Source organism: Melospiza georgiana, chromosome 5 (genome assembly GCF_028018845.1).
Source record: "Melospiza georgiana isolate bMelGeo1 chromosome 5, bMelGeo1.pri, whole genome shotgun sequence".
Taxonomy (NCBI): domain Eukaryota; kingdom Metazoa; phylum Chordata; class Aves; order Passeriformes; family Passerellidae; genus Melospiza; species Melospiza georgiana.
Window position 1 is genome coordinate 27,580,478 of NC_080434.1, and position 24,243 is coordinate 27,604,720.

Here is a 24,243-nt window from a genome sequence, read left to right on the forward strand (position 1 = left end):
CTTTCTTGTGCAAGAACATTCTTTTCCAGACTTCTAATGTTGTCAGGTGAGCAAGCCTAGTCACAGGCTGTACTGAAAGCCACATGCTGCTTATCAGCTTTCTGAGCAACTGAGGAAACCAAACTATTCACATATAAGGCCTAGCAAAATACAAACCTTCGAAACAAGAATTCAAGAAACATTTTCCATTTCTCTTTGGAAGCTCTGGAAACTAAGAATAATAATTAAAAACCTGAAGAATCCTGAGTGTACCTCCTAGGTCCTTGCTATGAAGGTGCCCACCACACCCTGGCACTGCTGTAGTGCACAACCTCTGCAGGACATTAGGATGTGCTTCTCACAGCAGGCGTGTGTTACCTCTATAGCACCTATAGAGAACAAAAGCACAATCACACTAAGGGACAGATAAGGAACCACAGTTTGTTGATAAAGCGGAAATCAAAACACAACCCCCCCTATCTACCTTAGTTCCCCCTGAAAACATTTTTCAAACAAAAGTAAGAGAAAATAACCCAAGGGGTTCTGACAGTTTTTCCAAATCTAAAATAAATTATATTGCAGTCAATGAGATAACAACATCTCTAAGATTGAATTCTGACATCACCCTTCTTATGCACCCATGGTTAGCAGCTACTCCACCTTTTAAAGCATTTAAAACTCATCAAGAATTCTGACAGAACTGTTCAGAACATTCAGTTCAAAACACGGACATCAAAGTATAAGCAAACCAAACATCAGCAAATAATTCTTGATATGTAAGCTGAACAAGCAGCCTTGCCTAACAAACTGCTGAAGCTTACTCCATCAAAAGGAGCATGAAGTACTTTTTTATCCCATTAGGGAGGCTGGGCTGTGTTTCCAAACACTCTCCAAGCCAGCCTATAAGATTGTTTGGCCTACAGAGCAATACAACCACGCATTTCTCTCTAGGCTGGTGCAACTCAGTACAAGGCATGTAACTAACATGTAACTCAATGACAGATATGTAAACTGGATGTCTTGATAAATAATAATTTTAAAAGAAAAAAAAAGACAAGTCTAATGCATTTTATTTTACAAAAAGATTCCACTGACAGAAAAAATATATTCAGTTGATAATCTACTATTCTTCTTGCCTCCAATAAGCCAAAAGCTATTGGAGCTAACCACATACTCAATGATTCAGTAACTTGCTATTGCCAGTTTCATGTAAACATTACTAAAAACACTTCAAATTATTTCGCTATATTCAGTATTTCCTACAGTAACTGCAATATATTTCAAGGAACAGTTCAGAAGGATGAAACCAACGAAAGGTGATTTAAATATCTAACCTTTCCTCACCTGACATCTTAACTCTGAGAGCTTTCCTCTTGATTACAGTATATTCCAGTGGGCAGTTTCATGTGCTCTCCATGCCACAGGGCTTTCCAGAACCCAAATCCTCAATATCAAATGTTACACAATTAGTACATTACATGCTTCAAAGTTAATATAATTAACAAATAATTTAAAACATTCCAAATACTGATATACCTCATAACAAGCAAGATGGTGACAAGAAAAGATGGGACTATTCCAAAAGATGGTCTGGCTGCATTCACAGGATCATTAAGTTGGAAAGGCACCCCTGGAAATGATCCAGTCCTACCTCCCTGACAAGACAAGGCCATTTGGAGCAGGTGACACAGGACCGTGGTCAGGTGGGTTTCAAATGTCTCCAGCGAGGGAGACTCCACAACCTCCCAGGGCAGCCCGTTCCAGTGCTCTGCCACCCTCAACATAAAGCTCTTTCTCATGTTGAGGTGAAGCTTCTTGTATTTTTCCTTATGGCCACTTATCCATATCCTGCTGCTCAGCCCCACCAAAAAACTCTGCCACCATCCTCTTGGCACCCATTTCTGAGATATTTATATGCATTAATGACATCAGTCTTCTATTCTCTAGACTAAACAAGCCCAGCTCCCACAATCTCTGTTCATACAAGAGATGCTCCAAATCCCTCATCATTTTCGTGGCCTCCACTGGACCCTTTCCAGTAGCTCCTTGTTTATCTCGTACTGCGGAGGCCAGAGGCGGCCACATTCCCTGGGTGCTGTCCCCAGCCGGGCAGCGCGCTCGGGCCACAGGTGCGCCCAGGCACGGGCTGAGCTGAGCAAGCACCGCACCCGCTCCGCGGGCACGGCCGGAGCGAGCATCCCGCTGACACCGCCGCGGCCGCGTCCGGCACGGCTCCCCGGGAGCGACCCGCTCTTCCCGGCCGGCGCACACCGCCCGGGCCCCGGAGCCGCCCGACTGGCTGTCCCCGGGCCGGGCAGCCGGGCCCCGCCAGCTCCCGGCCCGGCGCGCCTGCCCCGGCGGCCGCGGGCCCCGCGCGGTGCGGCCAGCGCGGCCGCTGTCCCCGCGCCCCCCGGGCCGACTCTCACCTGGCGGGGGCGGCCCGGGCCCGTCAGCGCCGCCGGCCGCCGCCGTATTTCGAAAGATCCGCCATTTTCAGCCCGTCACCGCCGCTCCCGCCCCCGCCGCACCTGCCCCCGCCGCCCCGCCCCGGCGCCGCCCCCGAGCCGCGAACCCCAACCCCTTCCGCACCGGCGGCTCCCGCGCAGACCCCGCTCCGAGGGGGAGCCTGGCCGCGCCGCGGGGCCGCCGTGACCCCGCCGCGGCTCCGGGCGCAGCTGACCCCGGGGAGCGGCGGGGCGGGGAAGGGACGCGCCGGGCGGGCACCCCCGCGGCGGAGTGGCGGCCGGGACCGACTGTCCGCGCTATCCCGGGGAGGCCGGCGGGGCCAGCCGGGAGCCCGGCCCGCCGCGGGGAGAGCGCCCGGCGAGGCCGGGCCTGTTCTTTCCCGGCGGGAGGCGGCTGTCAGCCGTGCCCGCGCCCCCTTCCCTGTCCTCCCGCCGTCGCTTTCCCGCCCCTCACACTCACCGGGCGGGCGGGCGCTCTTCTCCTCCCTCCGCTAGCGATGCCTCCGGCCGGTGCCGGCGCCCCCCGGTGCCGCTCCCGGCGGCCGCGGCGGCGGCGGCCGCGCCCGCGCCGATCCCGCCGCCGCGTTTGTTCAAAATCACGCGCCCCGCGCCATTCCCCCGCCGCATCCCATAATACCGCGCCGCCCTGGCAACCGCCGGCGCAGCGCCCCACGCTTCCGGGACCGCCCCGCCCCGCCGTCCGCTTCCGGGGCCGCGCGCGGGCACCACCCGCGGAGGAGGAGGAGGCGGTGGCGGCGGCCCGGTCCGGTCCGGCCGTATCCCACTCGCGGTGTAATTCCCGTGGGATAACCCCGTGGGATATCCCGCCCCCCTCCCCGAACCGCGCGTGGGGCCGGCCCGCCCGCGCCCCCCCTCCCGCGGCCTGCGCGCTCTCCCCGTCACGTGACACGCACCCTCCCTCCCGCCGGCGCGCGCGGCTCCATGGTGGGAGGAGGAGGCGGCTCCCAAGATGGCGGCGGGCGCGGTGAGGCAGGACCTGGCGCAGCTGATGAACTCCAGCGGCTCCCACAAGGACCTGGCCGGAAAGTGAGTTGCCGGGCGCCGCCGCCGCCACCTCCCCGCGTTTGGGCGAAGGGTGCGAGCCGCCCGCAGGGTGAGGGGGCGCCGTGCGCTGCGAGGGTGGGTCGTGCCCTGTGGCCGCGTTTCTTCGAATAAAAACGAGATAGGAAGGTTTCACCTCATGGCTGTGTAGCTTTTTCGTTCACGGGCAGGTCCGCTCAGCCCCCTCAAGGCTCAGCTGCTGCCCCTGGGTGTGCTACAGCGAGAGGCCGGGGAGTTTGTTTTCCTCTGCTGCCATGGATGTACCAGCGACTGTCTGGTTATTATTAAGAATTATTGCCGTTTTATTATTGCCATTTTATTACTGCCATTGTCATTAGGTGTTTTGGGCGGCAGCCCTGAGGGGTTGAGCTCGTGGCGCGATGTGTCACGGAGGTTTTCGCTCCGGGAGTCCCGCCAGGTGCGGATCTGTCACCGGGAATTCTTTGCCTCCCTGGCCACCTGCTTGTGTTCTAGCGGGGCTGTGTCACTTTTAGGGTTTTCGTGTAAAACCTTGGAAATTTCCCCTCAAAACGTGGCTTCCACGCGGATGTAATACTTCACACATACTGAGGCAAAGTTTCGTTAGCTTGCTGAAACAAGAAAAGAGAACTTGCTGTGTTTTGCAGGAATAAACACTTGAAAACACGTGGAGTACACCTGTGTTGGTGTCAAGTGGCTGTAACATAATATTTATTACAACACTATTTCTCAGTCACATTGAATGTGGCATTTTGTATGTTTGACTACATCGATTAATCTGAATCTATGAGCAGCACAGTTTTCATTACTTTTTCTATGCACTATCCTGGGCATTTGATAAATTTTAAAAATTTTTATTTGTTTGTTTTAAACTTCCAAAATTGCACATATGTTCTTGGATAACTAAATGATTGGGCTCTGTTACCTGAGAATCCAGTCCTGGGATTTAAGAAGAGCCAGGTACCAACTGTAGGTGAACGTTTGTGACACTTGGGAACAAACTGGAGAATTGCCACCTCACGGTGTAGAAAGTATGAGCAAGAATAGGGCTCTGACATAGAAAGTACACAGAGAGGCAGAAGTTCTTAGTGAAAAAATGTGTGGTTTTTAACCTTTTTAAAATTTATTTATGGACAGATACCGTCAGATATTGGAAAAAGCCATTCAGCTGTCGGGTGCAGAGCAGCTTGAAGCTCTCAAGGCTTTTGTAGAAGCAAGTAAGTGCATAAGTGGTGTAAGTGGTTGTACACTGAGTGGAGGCCAGAGGTCTGTGGGGCTGTGTATTTGTTAGCTGTGTAAATGCAATATATTTTTGTCCTGTTGGAGCTCAGACACAACTGGAAGAGGAGCCCTCACCAGCACATTCAGAAGTGAAGAGGGAATGGATTTGTAAGCTTTGTGATTATTACAGCTTTCCAACCTGTCAGCAGTGGAAGGTGAAAACAGAGCTGTCTCTGTTGAGTGCTGGAGTTGGTACTGGATGCCAAGTGGTATTTAAACTGACAGCCTCCTTCTTCACAGATTTGTGAAATTGCCAAGAAATTGTTAGGGTTTGGGTTTTTTGTGTGTTGTACTGGGTGTTTGGAACATCTCTGTAAATTATATCTCCTGTAATGTTTTTAAAGTTGAGAATAAGCTTAGTGAGATTTAGCTCAAAAAAGTACTTTGTCCAAGATATTTCAGCAACTGAGAACTGTAAATCAAGGTGAACAATTCATTTATCTGTCAGGGGTTAGAACTCTGGTGACCTCTAGTGTAAACAGTTTCTGAAAGAATAGAAAAACCCACCTTTATAAAAAAAGGAAATAAAATCCCCTTCACTTGCATAGTTTTTAAAATTTAAATATTCAAATTTAATGTAAAAGCAAATTATGACCTGTAGTGAAGGCACTGAAAAATACTGCATCCATTCTGTGTTTTACTTTTGTGCACCTCTGAACCAGTGGTGAATGAGAATGTCAGTCTGGTGATCTCACGGCAGCTGCTGACAGATTTCTGTACACATCTTCCAAGTCTGCCTGACAGCACAGCCAAAGAAATTTACCACTTCACCTTGGAAAAGATACAGCCCAGAGTTATTTCATTTGAAGAACAGGTGAGACATCAATGGTGAAATTGATCTTGGCTTGTGGGTTTGGCTTTAGTCTTTCCCCTCCTTGTCTGCTGACTATTTCAAACCTTGCAAAAAGCTGCTCAAAACAGATATTTCTACTTAGAGTCCAGTTTTTCAGTCCTGTGCATGGAAAACCTGAGCTAAATGCAGAGAGCACTTAGGACTGTGCAAAGATTACAGACTGTCACTTCATCATGGTGATGGACATGTAATTCCTCTGCTTCCAGTAATTGCCTTGTTCCAGTGAAACAGTCCTTGAGCTGCTGGAGGTGTCTGGAGAGACAGGCTGCTACTCACTGTATTGCCTTTCACCCAAGTAGTGAAACAGGTGGTGTGAAGAGCATGCACCTTGAAAAATAGCTTTGTTTCAAAATAAATCAAATTTCTCTGTGTGTTTATTTTAGCCATAATCATTTTACCGTGAAAAAATATTTTCTTGAAATCTTACTCTGCTTAACTACTAAATATGCTGCTCTGCTTTTTCAGTTCAGTTCTATGTTTTGTTGTACAAATGCACAGTATCATCTGTTTATATAAAAATCCCTTAGGATCTAGTATAGAAGTGGAAAGTCAAGGTAGTTTCTGCCATTATTTTTATTTTGCTTCTCTTTATCTTTTTTAAGCAGCTTTTACTCTGAGCTAAACAGGCTTGCATGTATGTCATCATGATTGTGCATAAATTAAATCAGCTACATCAGATGATTTATTTGCTTTTACCCACACTTCCAGTTAAAAACCCAGGTTGTAAGCACTGATGCTTTACCTGCTGACAGCTGCTCTCCAAAGCAGAAGTTTCTCATGAGGATCTAAGCACAGATCATGCCATTCCTACCTCACAGGCATGATATGAGATGTAACTGCAAGAAATGGATTGTGACTCTTGGTGCTCCAGTTCTTGCAAGATTTGTTTCACCTTTGTAAAAGCTCTGTAAATGATGGTTACTTTTGCTGTTGATTTTATTGTCCTTCAGGTGGCTTCAATAAGGCAACATCTTGCATCAATCTATGAGAAAGAAGAAGACTGGAGAAATGCAGCACAAGTGTTGGTGGGGATCCCTTTGGAAACAGGGCAGAAGTATGTGACACTCAGTTCTGTGGTGTTAACTGCTCTCTCTGAACTAGAGCAGCAAGTGAGAATTTTGGCGTTTGCTGCTCCAGAAACTACCCACTATTAATTAGTGTTATTGATAAGCAAGTATTTTTAATAGTATTTTGCAGAATTGTTTCTAAGGTTATTGGAAGGTGTCAGTTTTTTAATGTGTCCACCTTCTCAGTTTAAAATGAAGACATAGTTTATAACTGGATTTGGATGTTAACAAATGCAGTTGGAGATTCTTTTGTGTGCTTGTGAGGTGGGGTTTGTTTCAGTTTGGTTTGTTTAGGTTTTTTACCTGTAGAACCCTTGCAGTTAGTTTTCTCTGGCAGTCCTTCCCCCTTTCTCATTGTGCACATAGAAGGAATTGATGTAGGTTTTGCCTACTTAGCACCTATATGTTGCACTGCAAGGTTGATTCTTAAGTGGCTCACCACTGGTAGCAAACTTCCAGTCCACAATAAACAGATTATGAGAGTGTGCATTTGTGTCTCAGTGGGCAGCATTATTTCAGCTGCTGTTTGCAGGAGCCAGTTCTGTATTGGCATTTATCTCAAATTCCCTTACTTTGTACAGAAAGCACTAATTTGGCAGTGGGGCAGAAGAAAGCAGGGTAAAGCAAATGATGCCAAGTGCTTAAGAAGCATAAGAAATGTTAAAGCTGCTAAGAGCACAGGTAGTTCTGGAGCAACTCTGAGCACTTGCTTTTTTCTTTCCTCTGCAGGCAGTACAATGTAGATTATAAACTTGAGACCTACCTGAAAATTGCCAGGCTGTATCTGGAGGATGATGACCCAGTTCAAGCAGAAGCTTACATCAACCGAGCTTCCCTGCTTCAGAATGAATCAACTAATGAACAGCTGCAAATCCATTATAAGGTTGTATAACCTGCTTTATTACTTTCTCTTTCTAAAGGGAGACATTTCCACATTAAGATGTCTTAATGCAGTGCCATTAAAAATTTCATCATGAAAAAAAAGACAAAGAGGGAAAAGCTAGTTTTGGGAGCTTGAGAGACACAACTCAGCAGTTATTAAACAAGTCATTCCTTACCATTTAGAGAGAAATATGTAATGATTCCTTAAATGCCAGCTTTACTGATAGAAAATAAAAGTAGGCTAAAAAGCATCTGAAATACTTTTGGAAATATTGCCTCCACCTTTGTCTATAAATCTAAGTGAGGGGAAAAATTGCATACAATATTAGAGACAGTAGTAGTCCTCCCACCCCCAAGTAATTAAATAAATTCCATACATAAAAGTAGCTTAAAGTCTTAAATAGTAAATTAACTGCTGACATTCCTGCTTTTTTGTGGGTTTACAGTGTACATAGTTCATACACAAATTTCTCAAACCATTTTAGTAAGTGAGGAGCAGTGATGACTAAGTGTAACAGAATTGGTCAGGTGTGGTGGTGTTTAAAATTCAGATGTGCCAGGAGCAGTAAGTCAGCATCTGGTGGTTTTTGTTTGTTGGATTTCCCTTTCCTTTTTTCTTCATCCCTTATTACATTTTGAAGTGTGCACTCAGTTGAAAGTGCAAATATTTTCTGTGAATCTTAAAAAAGCATAAAGGAAGGAAGAAATTTTAGGTGGTGTTCCCGTGCTGAAAGGGAAAAGCAAATACTTGAAACATAAATTGCTGTCAGTGCCAGTAGCGAAGGGGAAACTCACACAAGTACAGTATCAGCTGTAGAATATTTCAATTACTTAGGCTCAGTGCTTGGCTTTTCAATATTTGTAATGTTTAACATGTGAGCAGTGGTGGGAAATGCCCTTGCAATTGATTTCCCTGATACTTCAGCAAGGACTTGTCAAGTCAAGCTAATTCTTTGAAGGCACACCTTTCCCCAGGAAGCAGAAAAGCAGTATTTATGGAAGCTATCATTTGACAGTGTGCAGTTTTTACACACCTGTCTTCTGCAGCCTCCTCTGCTGCTTTGCTTTTCCTGAGCTATGCTTCTTTTCTAGGTTTGCTATGCTCGGGTGCTCGACTACAGAAGGAAGTTCATTGAGGCTGCCCAGAGGTACAACGAGCTGTCCTACAAGAGCATTGTTCATGAGACTGAGCGCCTGGAGGCACTGAAACATGCCCTGCATTGTACTATTTTGGCATCAGCAGGTACAATACACCTTACCATTCTGTGTAAAAGGATTTTCCCTGGAGCAAGTCAGCTTGTGTATTACTTCTATTACTGAGATTTGGTGAGGAATCCAAAGTTGTGACCACGATGTCAGAATTACATGGTGGCAGACTGTTAGCTCAGAGTTGGATTAGTTCAGTGTCTTTGCCTTTGTGAACTGAGCACAACCAAATTCCTCCTTAAGTAGAGCTTTGTTGGCTGTTATTTGCACGCCTTGGGGAAAAAAGATAACTTCCTGCTGTTTACCTCTAAGTACTCAGTGTTTTGGTGGTCAGGTATGAGAATTCCTCTTGTCTTTCCTAGGACAACAGCGTTCCCGCATGCTTGCAACTCTCTTCAAGGATGAGAGATGCCAGCAGCTTGCAGCCTATGGGATCTTGGAGAAAATGTATCTGGACAGAATTATCCGTGGAAATCAACTGCAAGAGTTTGCAGCCATGCTAATGCCTCACCAGAAAGCGACTACAGCTGATGGTACACACATCTCTAAAACCTTGTTGTTGTCATTATAGCGCAAGAATTCTATTGTCATGACATTGCAAGGGTTCCAATTTACTAGACTTTTGTACCTCCTTGGTGTTTCTTGTGGGCAGCTCCTCTAGGCACTGACTCTTCCTCTCAGCAGCCAACTGACTGCAGTTCCTCTCAACCAACCAATCCACTCTTTTATAACACTCTTCTTATTGGCTGCAGCTGTGGCCTGTTAAAATCAGGCCTGTTCCCAATCTCTAATAATTAACCCAGCTGCAACTCTCTAGGGGGTAAGATTACTTTCTATACTACCTTTATTTTCTTATATTGTATCCCCCTACACCTTGTAATGCTAGGTGTTCATCTATGGGAGTTAGACCTCCCAAATCAGTCAAGAAGGGTCATGGAAAAGAATTTATTACTGTTATATCATCATTTGAGAAATATTTTTCAGCATGTATAGTTAGATAGTAAAGCTACTTAGATGTAGTTAATCTTTCTGATTTGCCATTAAGGTTTTAAAATACTTGTCTGGAAGATAACTTGTCACATTTTCTTTCCGTGTCCTTGTACAGTCCTCATCACTGACAACTTTCCAGTGTTGCTTTGTCCTCCTGAGCTTCTCAGGCACTGTTGAGAGTAGGGTGCCCAGAAACCCATGACAGGCATGCAGCCATAAATGGTCTGTACTGATGATACATTTATTGGAACGGCTTCCTGACATAGTGAGGGGATGGTTTGGACCTCACACACATCTCCACTGACGTGACACTAGGTCAGAAAAAATGTCAAGTAATGATTTAACTAGTATGCTAAACACACTGGTCTCAGTTTTCTTGACTGGAAGAATATAAAAGTGGAAAAATACATAAACATGAAATACCTCTGAATCAGGAAAATCTTCCTAGTAAAAAATAACTGTTGATTAAGGAATAATAAGTAACCATGTACTTGTAGAAGTGAAAACTGGGTTAAAGGTACTTGCTAGCAATATATGATGCATTCCTTCCCTTTGTGACTTTGTTGTTTATTTATAACCTGTACTGTTTGTCCTTTAAGAATGCAGGTTAGCTGCTGTTTAATAATGTGTTTATCTTCAGCTAGAAGTTAAGGGGCAAATGAGTTTTATTGTTGAAAACTGTTCAGTCAAGGGAAGAGACATCAGATAAGGATTTATCACAAGCAGAGTAAGAGAGAGGCTAATTGTACCCCTAAGAGCCATAATGAACAATAAGAAAACCCCCCAATGGTCTTTCCATTTGTCAGGCTAGGATCACAGGAGGTCAAACCCCCTCAATTCAGACAGTAAGTCTTGTAGCAAGGGCTCCCCTTGCTTACTCTAGAAATTAAATAAAGAGTTTATCTGCTTTAAAATCAGCCATGTGCCATCCATTTGTTTCTGTCTGCTGTCTCTGCACAGCTTAACAGGGATGCAAGGCAGATGCATCTGGACCTTCTGCACATGTAACACTTCAAAAAAAAAAAAGCATTTTTTCATTTGCTCTACTGTAAAAACCAATCTGTCAATCTTACAGTAATGTTTTGGGGTTTTTTTTCCCTCATCTAACCCTAAAGGTTCCAGTATTCTGGACAGAGCTGTTATTGAACACAACTTACTATCTGCAAGCAAACTTTACAACAACATAACCTTTGAAGAGCTTGGAGCATTACTAGAGATCCCTGCAGCCAAGGTATCCATTTCCTACCTTTTTAAACAAGGAGCATGAATGGCATGAGAAAACATCTGTGATAAATATTAGGAAAACTAGTTAAAATTAGGGAATGATTAAACATTCTGTGTTACAAGGAAGGTGAAGTGTTCAGCACATCTTAAGAGAGCAGCACAATGTGGAATGAGCAACAGTGGAGTTAGATGCCACTGATAGTTTATCTAATCATTTAATGAGTGCTGTCTGTAGGTTCCTTCCCCCCCTGTGTTGTTAAAAACCCATAAGACTGTTAAGTGTGAATAATTTCTAACTCCTCTGAGAATGGACTAAGTTTCTGACATCTTTCCTTGTTACTCTAGGCAGAGAAGATTGCATCTCAGATGATAACTGAGGGTCGCATGAACGGATTTATTGATCAGATTGATGGAATTGTTCACTTTGAGAGTAAGTGCAACCACAGTATAATTTATTTTTTAGCATCTTTCAGAGTGAGCTTTTGAGGTGGTTCCTGCCAGGATCAGGAAATTAGGTTTATTAATAATCCCTTCTGCCTGAAGTGAGCTTGCTCGTCCTGCTGTAGCCAGGAGGTGGCAGAGTTGGCCACAAAGGACAACCTTGACACCTCCCCTACTCCCTGCAGAGGGCTTTGCATCCTCTTACCCACAGAAAGAGTGAATTTATTCCATCAGTCTCCTTCTGAGAACAGGTTTACCAGGAAGTTCACTGTTCCACTCTGCTTCAGTGCAGGAGTTAGGCTTGTAACGTGCAGCCAAAATAATTGCAGCCTTTGAGTACAGAAGTGATCCTGGTGTCACTGCAGGGAAGGCTTCCTCTGTGAGCTCGGTGAGGGCAGTGGCAAAAGGAAAGGTTGCAGTTGACAAGGCAAGGGAATTGCTAAGACTTACTTTGTTCAGTATTGGTTGTTTTTTCTTTTCAGCCCGTGAAGCTTTGCCAACTTGGGACAAGCAGATTCAGTCCCTGTGTTTCCAGGTGAACAACCTGCTGGAGAAGATCAGTCAGACAGCCCCTGAGTGGACAGCACAGGCCATGGAGGCACAGATGGCTCAGTGACCGTGCCCGCTGTCACCTGCCTACTGTGCCGGCAGGGGGAGCTGAGCAGGACTGGGAAACAAACACAACACCATCTTCACTTGCCCACCTGCTGCTTTCACTGTGGCTTAGGACACAGCTGGCTGATCCCGTGTTTGGTGTGACAGGCTCCCAGTTCTCTGAGCTTAGCTCGATGCTCTTGCTGCCTCTGCCTTGCACTCTGCCCTGTGGTTTTCATTTTAAAGAAGCTGTAATGTCTGCAGCAAGCTTTGGGTTTGGTTTATTTAATTTTATTTTTTTCCACTGTATTGCTATAGCTTTGTAGCTCATTACTTCCTATGGTGCGTGTTCTGCTGTGAAAATAGAAGCACCATGTTTCTTTTAGTTGTAATTATTCTAATAAAGGCTGAGATAAGCCACTTGGTTTAAGTGTTGTAAGGACCTGTGGTTTTGGGTTTTTTGGTTTTGTTTTCATATTTTTCTTAAACAGTAACTTGAAATAAAACAGATTTTTGTAATCGCATTTTCAGCTCCTGAAAATGTTAAATGAAAACCTTTTTTTTCCTCTTTTTGCTTATGAAATGCAAGTCAAAGTGTCATGTGATAGGCAGGACTAACTTGAAATGCTTATGCACAGCAATGAAGTATGGAAGTGTCCCTTCTGATGTTTATCAGTCTGGAGTTGGGCACTCTTTACCCATCCTTGTGCTTTGCCAGATACAAACATTTAAAAAACAAGACAAATCTTCAGAGGCTTCTGTGCTTGCTTATCTCCAGTCTGTTGGAAACTCCATCTACTCAATAATCCACTCAGTTGCATGTCCAGCTCCATACCCTGGATCCATCATATTTTTCAGTTCTTTAAGGGCTTAGAGAAACAAAACCAAGTTGGCTGATGAGGCAAACATCCCTGAAGAAAGGAATTAGTAAGTTTCAGGATGTCAAGCACAGCAGAAACTCATTGCCATTAAATCAAAATCTTTAAACAGGAATGAGCAGCATGCACACTGCTATACTTACACTTGTCACTGTTTGTAAAGAAGTGCCTCGTTTTGAGGTGTGTTGGCACTACTACTCAGTAATAAACTGTCTGGTGAGTGTAGACTCGATTATGATCTTCTTTGCTGTGCAAGTGCTGCACATCTTAGTACAACAGCATCATAAAAGTAAGAGCAAAGTGATAAGTTGTGGGGGTAGGCTGAAGGGTATTTTGACCACCAGTTTCCAAGGGAAATTACTTTTAACTTGTTCAAAGTGGTACTGGCTGAGAATTTTCTCTCCCTTCAAGAGCAGTGCTGACACAGTCACTATTAGTTTGGAGCCTGTTGTTTTTCTTTTAGCTTGTGCTCTGACTTCTACACAGAGCTCTTCTGGAGCATGCCCTTTGCAGATGGGGGTGTGCCATGCATGCCATTCATGTACATTCCCATTTAGGTTATTTGCTGCTTCAGTCCAGTACTTAAAGGAGAATCCAGTCCTAAAAAGCCATACCTGTGTGTGTTCACAGCTGTCTTGTGAACCTTTTCTCCCTGTGGGCCAGGACTGACTGCTGGAAAGCAGTAAACAGTTCTACTGAACCATTTCTGAAAGGGCAGACCTGAAGTGGCCAACTCAAGCCTCAAAACCAAGATGACCTTGGGTGATGCATATTTCAGGCCACAGACTGATTTTTCTGATGGCCCCAACATAGGCCAGCTCTAGCCTGGGAATGCTGTGGTGAGCCAGGGACAGGTGGGGAAAGCAGAGCCACCTCCAGCAAGGATGAACACACAAGGGACAGAACCTGTAGCCTTGACACATGCAGCATTTAGAGTATGTCATGCAGCAGGAATGCTGTGGAAGGGGAGTGTAATTTTCACATCAGCAGGGAAGATCTAATTTATTAAAGTGCATTTACCTGCAGACAGTGCTGTAGTGCATTGCCCAGCCCATGCTAGAGGCATTACAGAAACCTGGAAAGGGAGAGGCTTGGAACACCTGGTCCAATATATTATATATATGCACAGAGCTTGAAGAGTGGGGAAAGTATGCTCAGTGCTATCAGTCCACCCTCTGGAGATACAGGCATGTGATATGCAACCTGACATGGAAGTGTTAACGTTTTCTCACAAAAATCCAAATAGGAACATAAATGGGAGGGGCTATACACTCTCTTACTTACTTCTTATTCTGCAGTTAACAGTTTTAGGTAAGGAAAACTGGATTCACCATCCTCACATTAGATGAGTAGTTAAGTGATCTAACAGTTGATCAATGAGTGACTTCCGAGAATCCTTCATGATTTTGTATTGATAATCATTACCACTCCATGGCAATCTTGTTTGCCTTAATTCTGTTACGTTTATTACTTGTAAGGGCAGTGGTTCAATACCTTGAAAGTTTTCTTTTTATTTCTTTTTCCTTGAAGTAAAATGCTGATTAAAACAGAAGTAAATGCTCAATTAAAACAGAGTTGATGAGGAATACACATAGTGATGGTGGCTACAGGCTGTGCCCTGGGTGGGGGGAATGCCAGGGGCTCCCAGCAAGGGGCTGTGACCATGCCAAGGAGTGACTGGTCACCCTGAGACTCAGCAGGAGCTAATAAACAGCAAAAAGATCCCAGACTAAATATCACCACTGGAACGGGCACACAGACTGTGAAAATGTAAATGACTGTGAAAGTGTAAATGTCTGTGAAAGTATTACATATATATATATATATATATATATATATATACTGTGAAAGTATAATGCTTTGTTCAAGTGTGCTTGTTGGAAGCACAACTCCAGCTGTTATGGTGTTGATGCACCAACATTAAATTAATAAATAAAGTATAATACTGTATATTATAATACTATATATTATAATAGAATAATATATAAATTATGATTAATATTATAAAAATATAAATTATTATAACATTATGATATTGTAGATTATAATATTATACTGTATATACTATATAATACTGTATATACTATATATAATATATAATACAATATATATACTGTATATATATATACACTGTATATATAATACATGCTATATAAAACATGCTATATAAAACTGTATAATATACAGTATAATTAATAAAGTATAATATGTGATTATACTTTCACAGTAGGTATAGTATATATATATATATATATATATATATATATATATATATATCAGAGGTTCTTTGAGGATGCAGAGGAGTGGGACATGGCTGTGGGGAAGCCGGGTTCCAGCCAGCGGGGGAACCTGTGTGAGTGTGCCCAAGCGGGCACCCTCGGCTCCCCGGAACCGTGACAGCCCGGGGCGGGGCAGTGCGGCTCCCGGCCGCTCCGACAGGGATGTTTGCGGGTTTTTCCTTACCAAACGTGAGTACCGAGCAGTGCCACCCCCCCGAGCCCATTCCCCACGGCTGATGCTCCCTGCTCCAGCCGGGATCCGGAGGCGGCAGCTCCCCGCTAGATGGAGAGCGGAGCGCACAGAACCCGCGGGAGGCTCCAGAGCCTGGAACAGCAGCACGGATATTCCCGGGTTTGTTCTGTGATTAAACTCCGCTCATCCGTAGCGAGCAGACGACAGCAAATGAATTGGCCTCTGGATCTGTGAGCCTTCAGCTGCATTCAGAGCAGGTTACAAAGCTTGTTCCCACATGCAGGGCTGAGGTTGTGCTTCTTGACTTCAACTTACTGTCCCCTTGTACCAGACAGTTTTCCCTTCACCCAAGCTAAAAATGACAAAAAGAGAACTTTGCTCAGAGTAAGGGAGTAAAAATTACCCCAGGGCTCGCAGGATGATCAAAACAATATATAGTATGTTTTAACAATACATAGTATGTTTTAATGTGGGACTGAATTTGGGATTAATAAGGTCTTAGTATTATAACTAATACTAAGACCTTATTAATTATTTTTTTAAAATCTTAGTACAATGAGCTACATTTATCTAGATATATTTCGGGTTTGGTTTTTTTCCATGAAGAAACCTGAAAACAATGTAAGTAATCTGTTAGGGGGACAACACCCATGCAAATCTATTTCCTTTTTTTTTTTTTTAAGGCTTAGGGACTTCACTTTACAGATGATAAATGACTTCTCTATAAAATGATGTTTTTATTCTTTAGTAGTCACTATTCTAACTTTGTTATTTATTGCAAAAGATAATCCAAAAACAAAGTAAAGGAGTTTGCCAGACTAAGAACATCAGGCTGAAAAGCAGGGGGTCAGCCTAGGTTCATAGTGAGTGCGCAGCATTCATTTTGTTGCAACAATGTAAACTGGAAATTATGACTTTTGAGGGAAGGGAAGCCATCTACAGGCACCTTGACAGGCTTCAGAGGTGGGGCTGTGAGAGCTGTGAACCTCAAGAACAACAAGGCCTGGTGGGCAGGATCCTGCAGGTGGGCTGAGCACAAACACAGGCTGGGCAGAGAATGCACTGAGAGCAGCCCTGAGGACAAGAATTTGGGGGTGTTCATGGATAAATAGCTCAATATGACCTGGCCATGTGTGCCCACAGTCCAGAAAGCCAATTGTATCCTGGGCTGTATCCAGAGCAGCGTGGCCAGCAGGGACAGGAGGGGATTCTGCCCCTCTGCTCCTCTCTGGTGGGACCCCACTCAGAATGCTGTGTCCAGTCCTGGGGTACCCCAGGAGTAATGGCTTTAAATTGAAAGAGAGCAAGCTTAGATTGGATATTAGGAAGAAATTCCTCAGTGTGAGGGTGGTGAGACACTGAGCACAGGTTGCCCAGATAGGCTGTGGATATCCCATCCCTGGAAGTGTTCAAGGCCAGCTTAGAAGGGGCTTTGAGCAGCCTGTTCTAGGTGTTCCTGCCCAAGGCAGGGGGGTTGGAACCAGGTCAGTTACCAGTTCAATTGGTGTATTCTCACAGCATAGCATGTGTGGATTGTTTGGGGCAAGGACTGAGGAAAACATGTGTTACCAGTTACCTCACAGCTTTGGGTGAATCCCAGCATGTTTATATTTTTGTTGGCTTTCAAATGCTGCAATCATGGTACTGTGTTCCATATTTCAGGGTATATGATGCCCCCACTATTGCCTGTATGATGCTTTGTTTCTGGGTACAAAACACTTCCCAGCTGCTGTGACTTTACTTTCAAAATAGGCACTGTTGCTGCACACCTGATCACCATTAAAGCCTCATCTAACAATTGGCACTGACTGTTTCAGAGGGTTTTTAAGGACCAGGAAGGACAGAAACTAGTTTCTCCAGCATGGTCTGTCTAGTTGGTTTCTACTAGATATGAAGAGTCCCGAGGTACTGCACTGACTATAAAATTAGAGCTAAATAATAAGGTATGTGAAGTATTTTGTAACTATTTTGCATGGTCAAAGTCCATGAGCAGCTATAATACTCTGTTCTAAGGAATGAGGAATAGTCCCTTTCTCCAGTTTCTACTGCCTTGCCATGTACATTTGTGTTGGATGTGGCATTTTCTTGTGGTTCTGCATAGCTTGTGGCATTATAGACAGCATTATGACTAGGTTTGTCCCCTTTGAATTAGCATGCTTATTATCTGAAAATAGATAATTGTTATGATGTGTTTCTACTTTTCAGTGATGGATAAAACCAGAGAGGAGTAGTCAGAGAATCTTTCAAATTCTCATAGTCTTTGTAAGATGTCTTGTTACTTGAAAGTGCTCCCAGCCTGTGCTATTTCCATTGTTGTCATCTTTGTGAAGGGCTGGGAATCCAGCTCTGCCTTTGTAAGCCTCCTTTCCCAGCAGCTTGTCAATAGCTTTGATCTGTGGGGTTTCGCTAATGGAGCTCAATACCTGCTCCCCTCACCTGAGGGCAGCTGCTCTGATCTGATGCTTTTTCCTTCCATGCAGAATAAAGATTGCCAGCCAGGGGAGGGTTAGCAGAGGGGGCAAGATTACGAATTCCCTGGAGGCTGCTGGGGAATTCAGGATGCACACCCAGCCAGTGGGGCTAGTACAGAATGCATGACCTCAGAAGGTGTATTTGTACTGTAGGGGGAACTCAAGACCCAAGACACGATCATAAGGATTTTTTGTTGTTGCTTGCAAAAGTTGCTGCAGTTTTCACAGTGAAAAAATATCTGCTCCAGATTTACATTGAATTTTTATGTGTGGTTTTGAGCTGGAATTTGCTTTTGTATTGTAAGTGCTGCTTCTCCTCTTTGTGGCAGATGTGAAGAGATAAACAGATGGGAGTTGATCACTGGACTAGGAGTTCACATTAGTTTAGGGCTCATCCACAGGCTGGCTATCCTATCAGCATTCCCAGGGAAAATATGACAAAACAGAAATGTGATTCACTCAATAAAGAACTACAGGATGGGAATGTATTAGTGTAGGTCAATCTGGCTTAAAGGGGAACAGATGCTGCCAAACAAGATAAGTAGGGTTGAAAAAAGTAATTGTGCAGGGGACAAGGGGTACCCAACCTCACAGGTGCTTGTGATTTGCAAGAATTAACTGTTCAGAGTTAATAGGATAAGAGTTAACAAACTGATGTCATTCTGGCTGTTGATTAAGGAATCCTTATCAGCTGGGAGTTTTTGTTAGAGGCAGCCTCAATTAAGCATTTTTGTTTGCAGTCTGCAAGCAAATAGCTGATAGAATGATGTTTGTGGGTGCTGTGCTACAGTGAAGGCAGTCAGGGTGGAGGGGAGTCATTAATGCAAAATAGAAATGGCTGCATGCAAATTAGACTCAGGTGTGTCAGTATTTCATTGCTTTTTGTGCTGCATATTTGTACTGGATGAAGCCATTAAGAGAAACAGGCCTGAAATATTTGTGCGTGTTTTTAAAGCTGTGTTAAAACATATGGACAATACAGTAAAGTGTGGTGAGACCGATTTTAAAAAAGGTGAATTGTTTTTAGGGAGAACCTGAGGAATTCAGGCTGTTGAGTTCTCTCTGAAGTCCCTGGAGTGGCTGACTGACTATCCATTTTCTTCCTTGCAAAGCATATTCACAGAACTAGGGTAAGAGATGCAGTAGCAAATGGGTAAAAAATGGAAATATGCAGCTGTAATGAGAAAACAAAGCAGCAGCTCCTCAGAGCAGGAATTAAGCTCTGGAAATAGCTGTCAAAAGGCAAGGGTAGGTTTCCACTGTTTTGCTGTCCTGAAATCCAGAATGGCTGCCTGGCTGGAAAGTGGCTTAGGCAGTTTAATACTGGCTGAGTTTAGTCCAAAGGCAACAGTGCAATTTAAGGGTCTGTCTGACCTACAGGGGGTCTGTTCAAGCCTTAAGCTTTCTCAATCTGAGAAGTGATTTGAAGGTGAAAAGACTTGTACCTTACCCAATTGTGCACAGCAGCCATGCTGTAGCCTTTAATTGTTTTTGTTCTGTGATGCTTGCATCTGAGGCAGAACTGCATCAGAAATTTATGGCCAGACAGCAAAGCAATCAAATGCCTCAAATAATAACTGCACCAACCTCTGGGTCTGAGTGGAAGGTTACATTCTGTTTTCCAATAAGGTAATCACATTTCATCTGACAGCTTGACTTTAACTCATGAAATACATATTTAAATTACTTGATCAGAAAGTGAGATGCTAGAAGTTGTATTGCCATGTGTGAGGCACTCTATTGTTGCCGTGGCTTGCCTCAGTCAAGTCAGGAAAACATTTTCCAGGGAGGTATGAGTTATCAAACATGGGTGAAAAGCTGATAAGAGTTGTGCCTTGCCCCTCTAGTGAGAGACATTAGGGCTGGTGAGTGACCCATCTGGATCCCTGGGGAGCATCAAAGGGCAGGTGGGTGATTTTCAAATCTGTCTGCCCTACCTTGCAGTGGGCTACCTTGTTCTCTCTGTGAGCAGAGTGGTGGGATTGTTCAGAAATGCTTTCTGCTGTCAGCTAGAGCCTGTGCATTTGGCTCTTTCTGAGTATGATTTATGGACTGAGGCTGGTCATGAAATCCCAGCAGCACACTGCCTCCTGGCATCAGTGTGGACAGCCTCTGGGAGACAGATGGGTAAGAGACCTCTAAAGGACACAGATTGGATTATCAGTTGTAGTGCTTCATCACACGCTGGACTCTTGCATGATTTTTAATTGAAAAAAGATGACTGACAATTCAATTACGTGTCCTGTTGTGCAGGCATAAAATTTCATAGCCAGTTGTTCCTCTTCTCTCTGCCCAAGGACAGATCTGGTTTTGCCCTGATCTCAGTTTTGTTGCCTTGTGCCCATTAATCTCATTGCCAAGCTGTTGCATGCCCCAGCCTGTGCAGAGGAATCCAGCTGGAATCCTACTGGAAGCTGCAGCTGGAAGAGGAGGTATGGCAGAAAACCCCCTTGCATCAAAGGGTTTCTTACAAGCCCACCTGTGCTGACAGCAGGCACTGGGGATGTTTAGGTGTGTTTGTGCATCTTGTGGGAGCTGGGAGCAAAGCAATGGGCTCATTACCAATGACTTATTTTTGCTCCAGTGTCTCAGAGAGTGATACCAGCTGCTGCGACCTGCTCCTGAGGGTCTTAAACAGTTCTGGTAGTTAAGAGAAGTTGGTTTAAGCTTTTCCATTTGCTCCTCCAAGCTTGTTTTTCCCACACTTGTAGAGCTGTCAGGCATTTTCTTCCATTGTTGACATTCTGCAATTGCTCCTGGCTGCTGATTGTGATATTAACTTGTACTAAAACAGGAGAGAATCTGTGCAAATGGTTGGCTTTTCTTTCTCACCCATAGCTGGCAATCAATTCTTAGGCTAGAACAAATCCCTGCATTCTCACAGAATGAAATATGTTCCATCTTGGTGGGAAGCCCCTTGCACTCAGCTGGATTGATTTTTCCCAAGAGCACCACAGAGCCAGCTTAGGATTTCTACAAGTTAGATAGTTCAGGGAAGAGAATCTGTTTGCTCACATTTTAAGGGCTTCAGGAATGAAACACTGATTGCACCTCACAGCAAGTGTGACTAGGTTGTTAGTTTGGGGTGTTCAGCAGCTGTTTTGTGTGCTAGGTGCAGTTATAAACCCGTCCTGTGGCTTTCATGTGACTGGGACATGGCTCTGGAGGGGTTAGAGTTACAACCCTGGCAGCCCAGTGTGCCCCATTCTCCAGTGAAACAGCTGTAAAGGTGTCCCAAAGTGCTACAGATGTGCAAGATTAACAATGATTGTTAATCAAACATTAATAGTGACTGTTTCTAGTGGGGAGTCCCTGAGAAGGAGACCCCAGCTTGAGTCTGCAGGACTGTACTTCTCAAAGCTGGTGTTGCAAGGGAAGGGGGCACATTTTGAGAGGAATTGCACAGAAATAAGCTGACATGGGCCTGGTTCTGAGCAGGTGAGAAATCTCTGACTGAAATTGGCTCACAAGGCTAATGGATGTGCAGCAGAAGGGAGTTAGGAAACCAAAAAGAAAATATCCTGATAGCACAAATGGGCACTGTGAAAATGGCACCAGTTTTAGTACCTAAAATATTTTCTGAGCTATTTCCCATTAAAAGGTTACCCTTTAAACAGTTTATTTGTTTTTGGGGCATGTCTTGAGGAATCAGTGGTGTGTTATTGTTCCAGCTTGTGATAAGGGCTTTTCTTTATTGCCTTGCATGGGTTATGGTTTATTCATGTTTTCCACACAGTTGGTTTTTTGTTCCCTGGAAATGGCTGCTGTGCACAGTGACCTGGAGGGCTGCTGCACCTCCACACCTGTGAGGGTGAAATGGCTGGGTGCTTTCCCTCAATCAGCAGTGAGCCCCACAGTGGAAATTTCCACTTCAAGGACCCAGCAAGCTGCCCTGGTCCTTAGTCCATCACACAGTGGCTCCTGTGGCACCTGGGAGTGGAGCACAAGGGAGGAAGCTGTGCCAGTGCCTGCCAAGGGTTTTGCCTTGCGACAGTCAGGTGGCAAGAAGCAGATTTCAGTTTCAGGTTGATGTTTTCCCACAGTGTCTGTGCCATAGACAAATCCCAGCTATGCCCTGAGGACAAGCTGGGTAAATGAGGCTGTGCTGGATTCTGGGGTTTGTGCCTAACCTGTCATGGGCTTCTGGCTCACCTCAATTCAGCTTTGATCTCATCTTTCTTAACTATCCTATGTCATAATTGGTTTTTGTGCATGGCTAATTAGGAGCTTTAGTTTCTCTGAAATGTACAAGCTGCTGTCTCCATGTGTGCTGGTTTTGGCTGGGGTAGAGTTAATTTTCTCCCCAGTAGCAGGCGTGGGGCTGTGTGTTGGATTTGTGCTGAACACACTGCTGATAACACAGGGATGTTTTGGTTACTGCTGAGCAGGGCTTGTACAACATCAAGGCCTTCTCTGCTTCTGGTACTGCCCTGCCAGCGAGGATGCTGGGGGTGTGCAAGGATTTGGGAGGGGACACACACAGGGGAAAACTGGCCCCAGCTGACCCAGGGGATATTCCAGACCATATGGCATCATGCTTAGCACAACAATCTGGGGGAAGATGAAGGAATCTTCTCCTGGACATCCCTCCTCTTGAACCCTTTCTTTGTGTTCTACAATACTGAACAACCAATTTGCTGCCATGAAACCTGAGTACTAGCAGCAGGACACTTCATAGAACATTCTCAGACACTTGCTGCTTTGTCACATGGATCATTCTTGATGTGCTCTGCAGCTGGTCTCCTTTGCTGCTCCCTATCTGTGCTGAACCATTTTAAGCTCCTAATGACACCCAGTGATTCCAAGTGGTGTCATAGTTTATTTCCAGTATTAGCACAGAGAGAGCATCATTTCACTGCACACAGGAGCCTCCTGTCTAGTGCATTAGGGACTGCCAGAAAAGCCATGGGGCTGTTGAGCTGAGACTACAAGATCCTTTCTTAAACATAGTAATGAAGAATTTTTCTTGAAAAACCTGATTTCTCCTCTATCAGAGTTCTTGATGGTGGTTTGTTTCAAAAATAAAAGCTACCTCCCCTGAATTAGGGCTCCCAAGCACCAGAGAAGAAAGGCACACATGAGGTGTCCCAAATGAGCTTAGTGTGGTCAGGGAGCAAGGATGCTTCTCACAGAGCATTGCCTGTTGCTCTGTGCCCATAACCAATCCTCTAGTCTCCTCAGGTGAGAAACACATAACATGTGAGCCAGGGATGAATTTTGTTAGATCAGAAATGCCCTGCAGGGATTTCCCCACCACTGGAGGGCAAACTGTTGGATTTTGTCCTTGGTGGTACCCTCTGCTACCACCTTAGAGCAAGGCTTGGGAGAAGGCCACAGATTGTTCATATGAATGGAAAATGTGATGTTGATGGTAACAGATCCAATGTAACTAACATGTGCCAGTAGAAAAGGGCAAAAAAGATAGTTCATACATGTCAGAACAGGGCTAATGGGACAAAAAAGGTTATTTCTTCTTGTATATGTTTCTGGGTATGATTTCTGTGGGGTTGACTTGGCTGCTGTCTGCAGTAAACACTTTAATGAGAAAGCAGAGCCACTGGTACTCAGCAGTTCCCAAGATTGTGATTTATTGCAAATAAGTTTTGCTAAGGACTATTGGTCTTTCCTTATCATTTAAATATTCTTCCCCCCCTTCCATTTTAAGTGATATAATTTGTCAGCAGCACTGACAGTGTCAGAATTCCTGGGCAGTCCTGGTTTGCAAGGAGATCTTTGAGGTAGCAATACAGAAAATGTACAAAACAGCCTGAAGCAAGGGCTTGTTTCCATCTGAAGCCTTCCCAGCAGCTCCTTGTCACAGGCAAGGTGGAAGACACAGAGCAGACTCTGGTGCCTGGCTGTGAGCTGAGCTCCCCTGGAATTGAGGCACAGCAGTAACACAAAGATTGTCACACAGGAACAATAGGAAATCATCTTCTCTCTCTGGTGTAATACAGACTTTGCTGCAGTCATGGAGTAGCAAGTGACAAACAGGGATGAGGGCTGTTGTAAAGAAGATGGTGATTGCTTATTTTGGGATTAAGTTTTGTTTTCCTTGCAGAAGCTATCTCAAAGCTTATAGCTGGAGAAACTGTTCTGTTACCTGTACAAAATGTGCCACAGTTAGCATTGCTTATGGCTGAGGAAAGTAGGATGCAGTTGTTCGGTCTGTGATGGAGTGGGACACACAAAAAAGGGGACAAGAACGTGCAGAGACTATTCCCTTTTCTCTGGCATCTTCCATCAAGTGTCCAGGCTTAATCATGGAGCTATTGGAAATGCATGGAATTGGGATTCCAGCTAAGGATGTACAGAATGATCCTGTGAGCTTTCAACATCAATGGAGCAGGGAAGTGAACTGAACTGAGGAGAGTAGGAAATGAGCCAGATAATAGGGAT

At 44.6% G+C, this 24,243-nt stretch overlaps 2 protein-coding genes across 4 annotated transcripts in view; one reads left to right on the plus strand and one right to left on the minus strand.

Annotated features, from left to right (window-relative positions):
- The window catches only part of LIN54 (lin-54 DREAM MuvB core complex component), a 39,212-nt gene extending 36,249 nt beyond the window's left edge, over positions 1-2,963 (minus strand). For 2 of the 3 annotated variants that reach the window (XM_058024386.1, XM_058024384.1), the window contains exons 1-2: positions 2,406-2,456; positions 1,324-1,423 (exon numbers count right to left, since the gene is read on the minus strand). In XM_058024386.1, the coding sequence (XP_057880369.1) occupies positions 1,324-1,330 (7 nt within the window). In that variant the 5' untranslated portion in view covers positions 1,331-1,423; positions 2,406-2,456. Of the gene's footprint in view, positions 1-1,323; positions 1,424-2,405; positions 2,457-2,904 lie in introns of those variants that run through there. The other variant, XM_058024385.1, reaches the window with a different exon arrangement.
- Positions 2,964-3,341: 378 nt separating this feature from the next.
- Positions 3,342-12,547, plus strand: COPS4 (COP9 signalosome subunit 4). Its single transcript, XM_058025089.1, has 10 exons — positions 3,342-3,491; positions 4,623-4,702; positions 5,429-5,580; positions 6,570-6,673; positions 7,416-7,569; positions 8,661-8,811; positions 9,137-9,307; positions 10,880-10,995; positions 11,334-11,418; positions 11,912-12,547. Exons 1-10 carry the CDS (start codon positions 3,415-3,417, stop codon positions 12,043-12,045), a joined length of 1,224 nt encoding a protein of 407 aa, XP_057881072.1. The 5' UTR covers positions 3,342-3,414; the 3' UTR covers positions 12,046-12,547.
- The last annotated feature ends 11,696 nt before the right edge of the window (positions 12,548-24,243 follow it).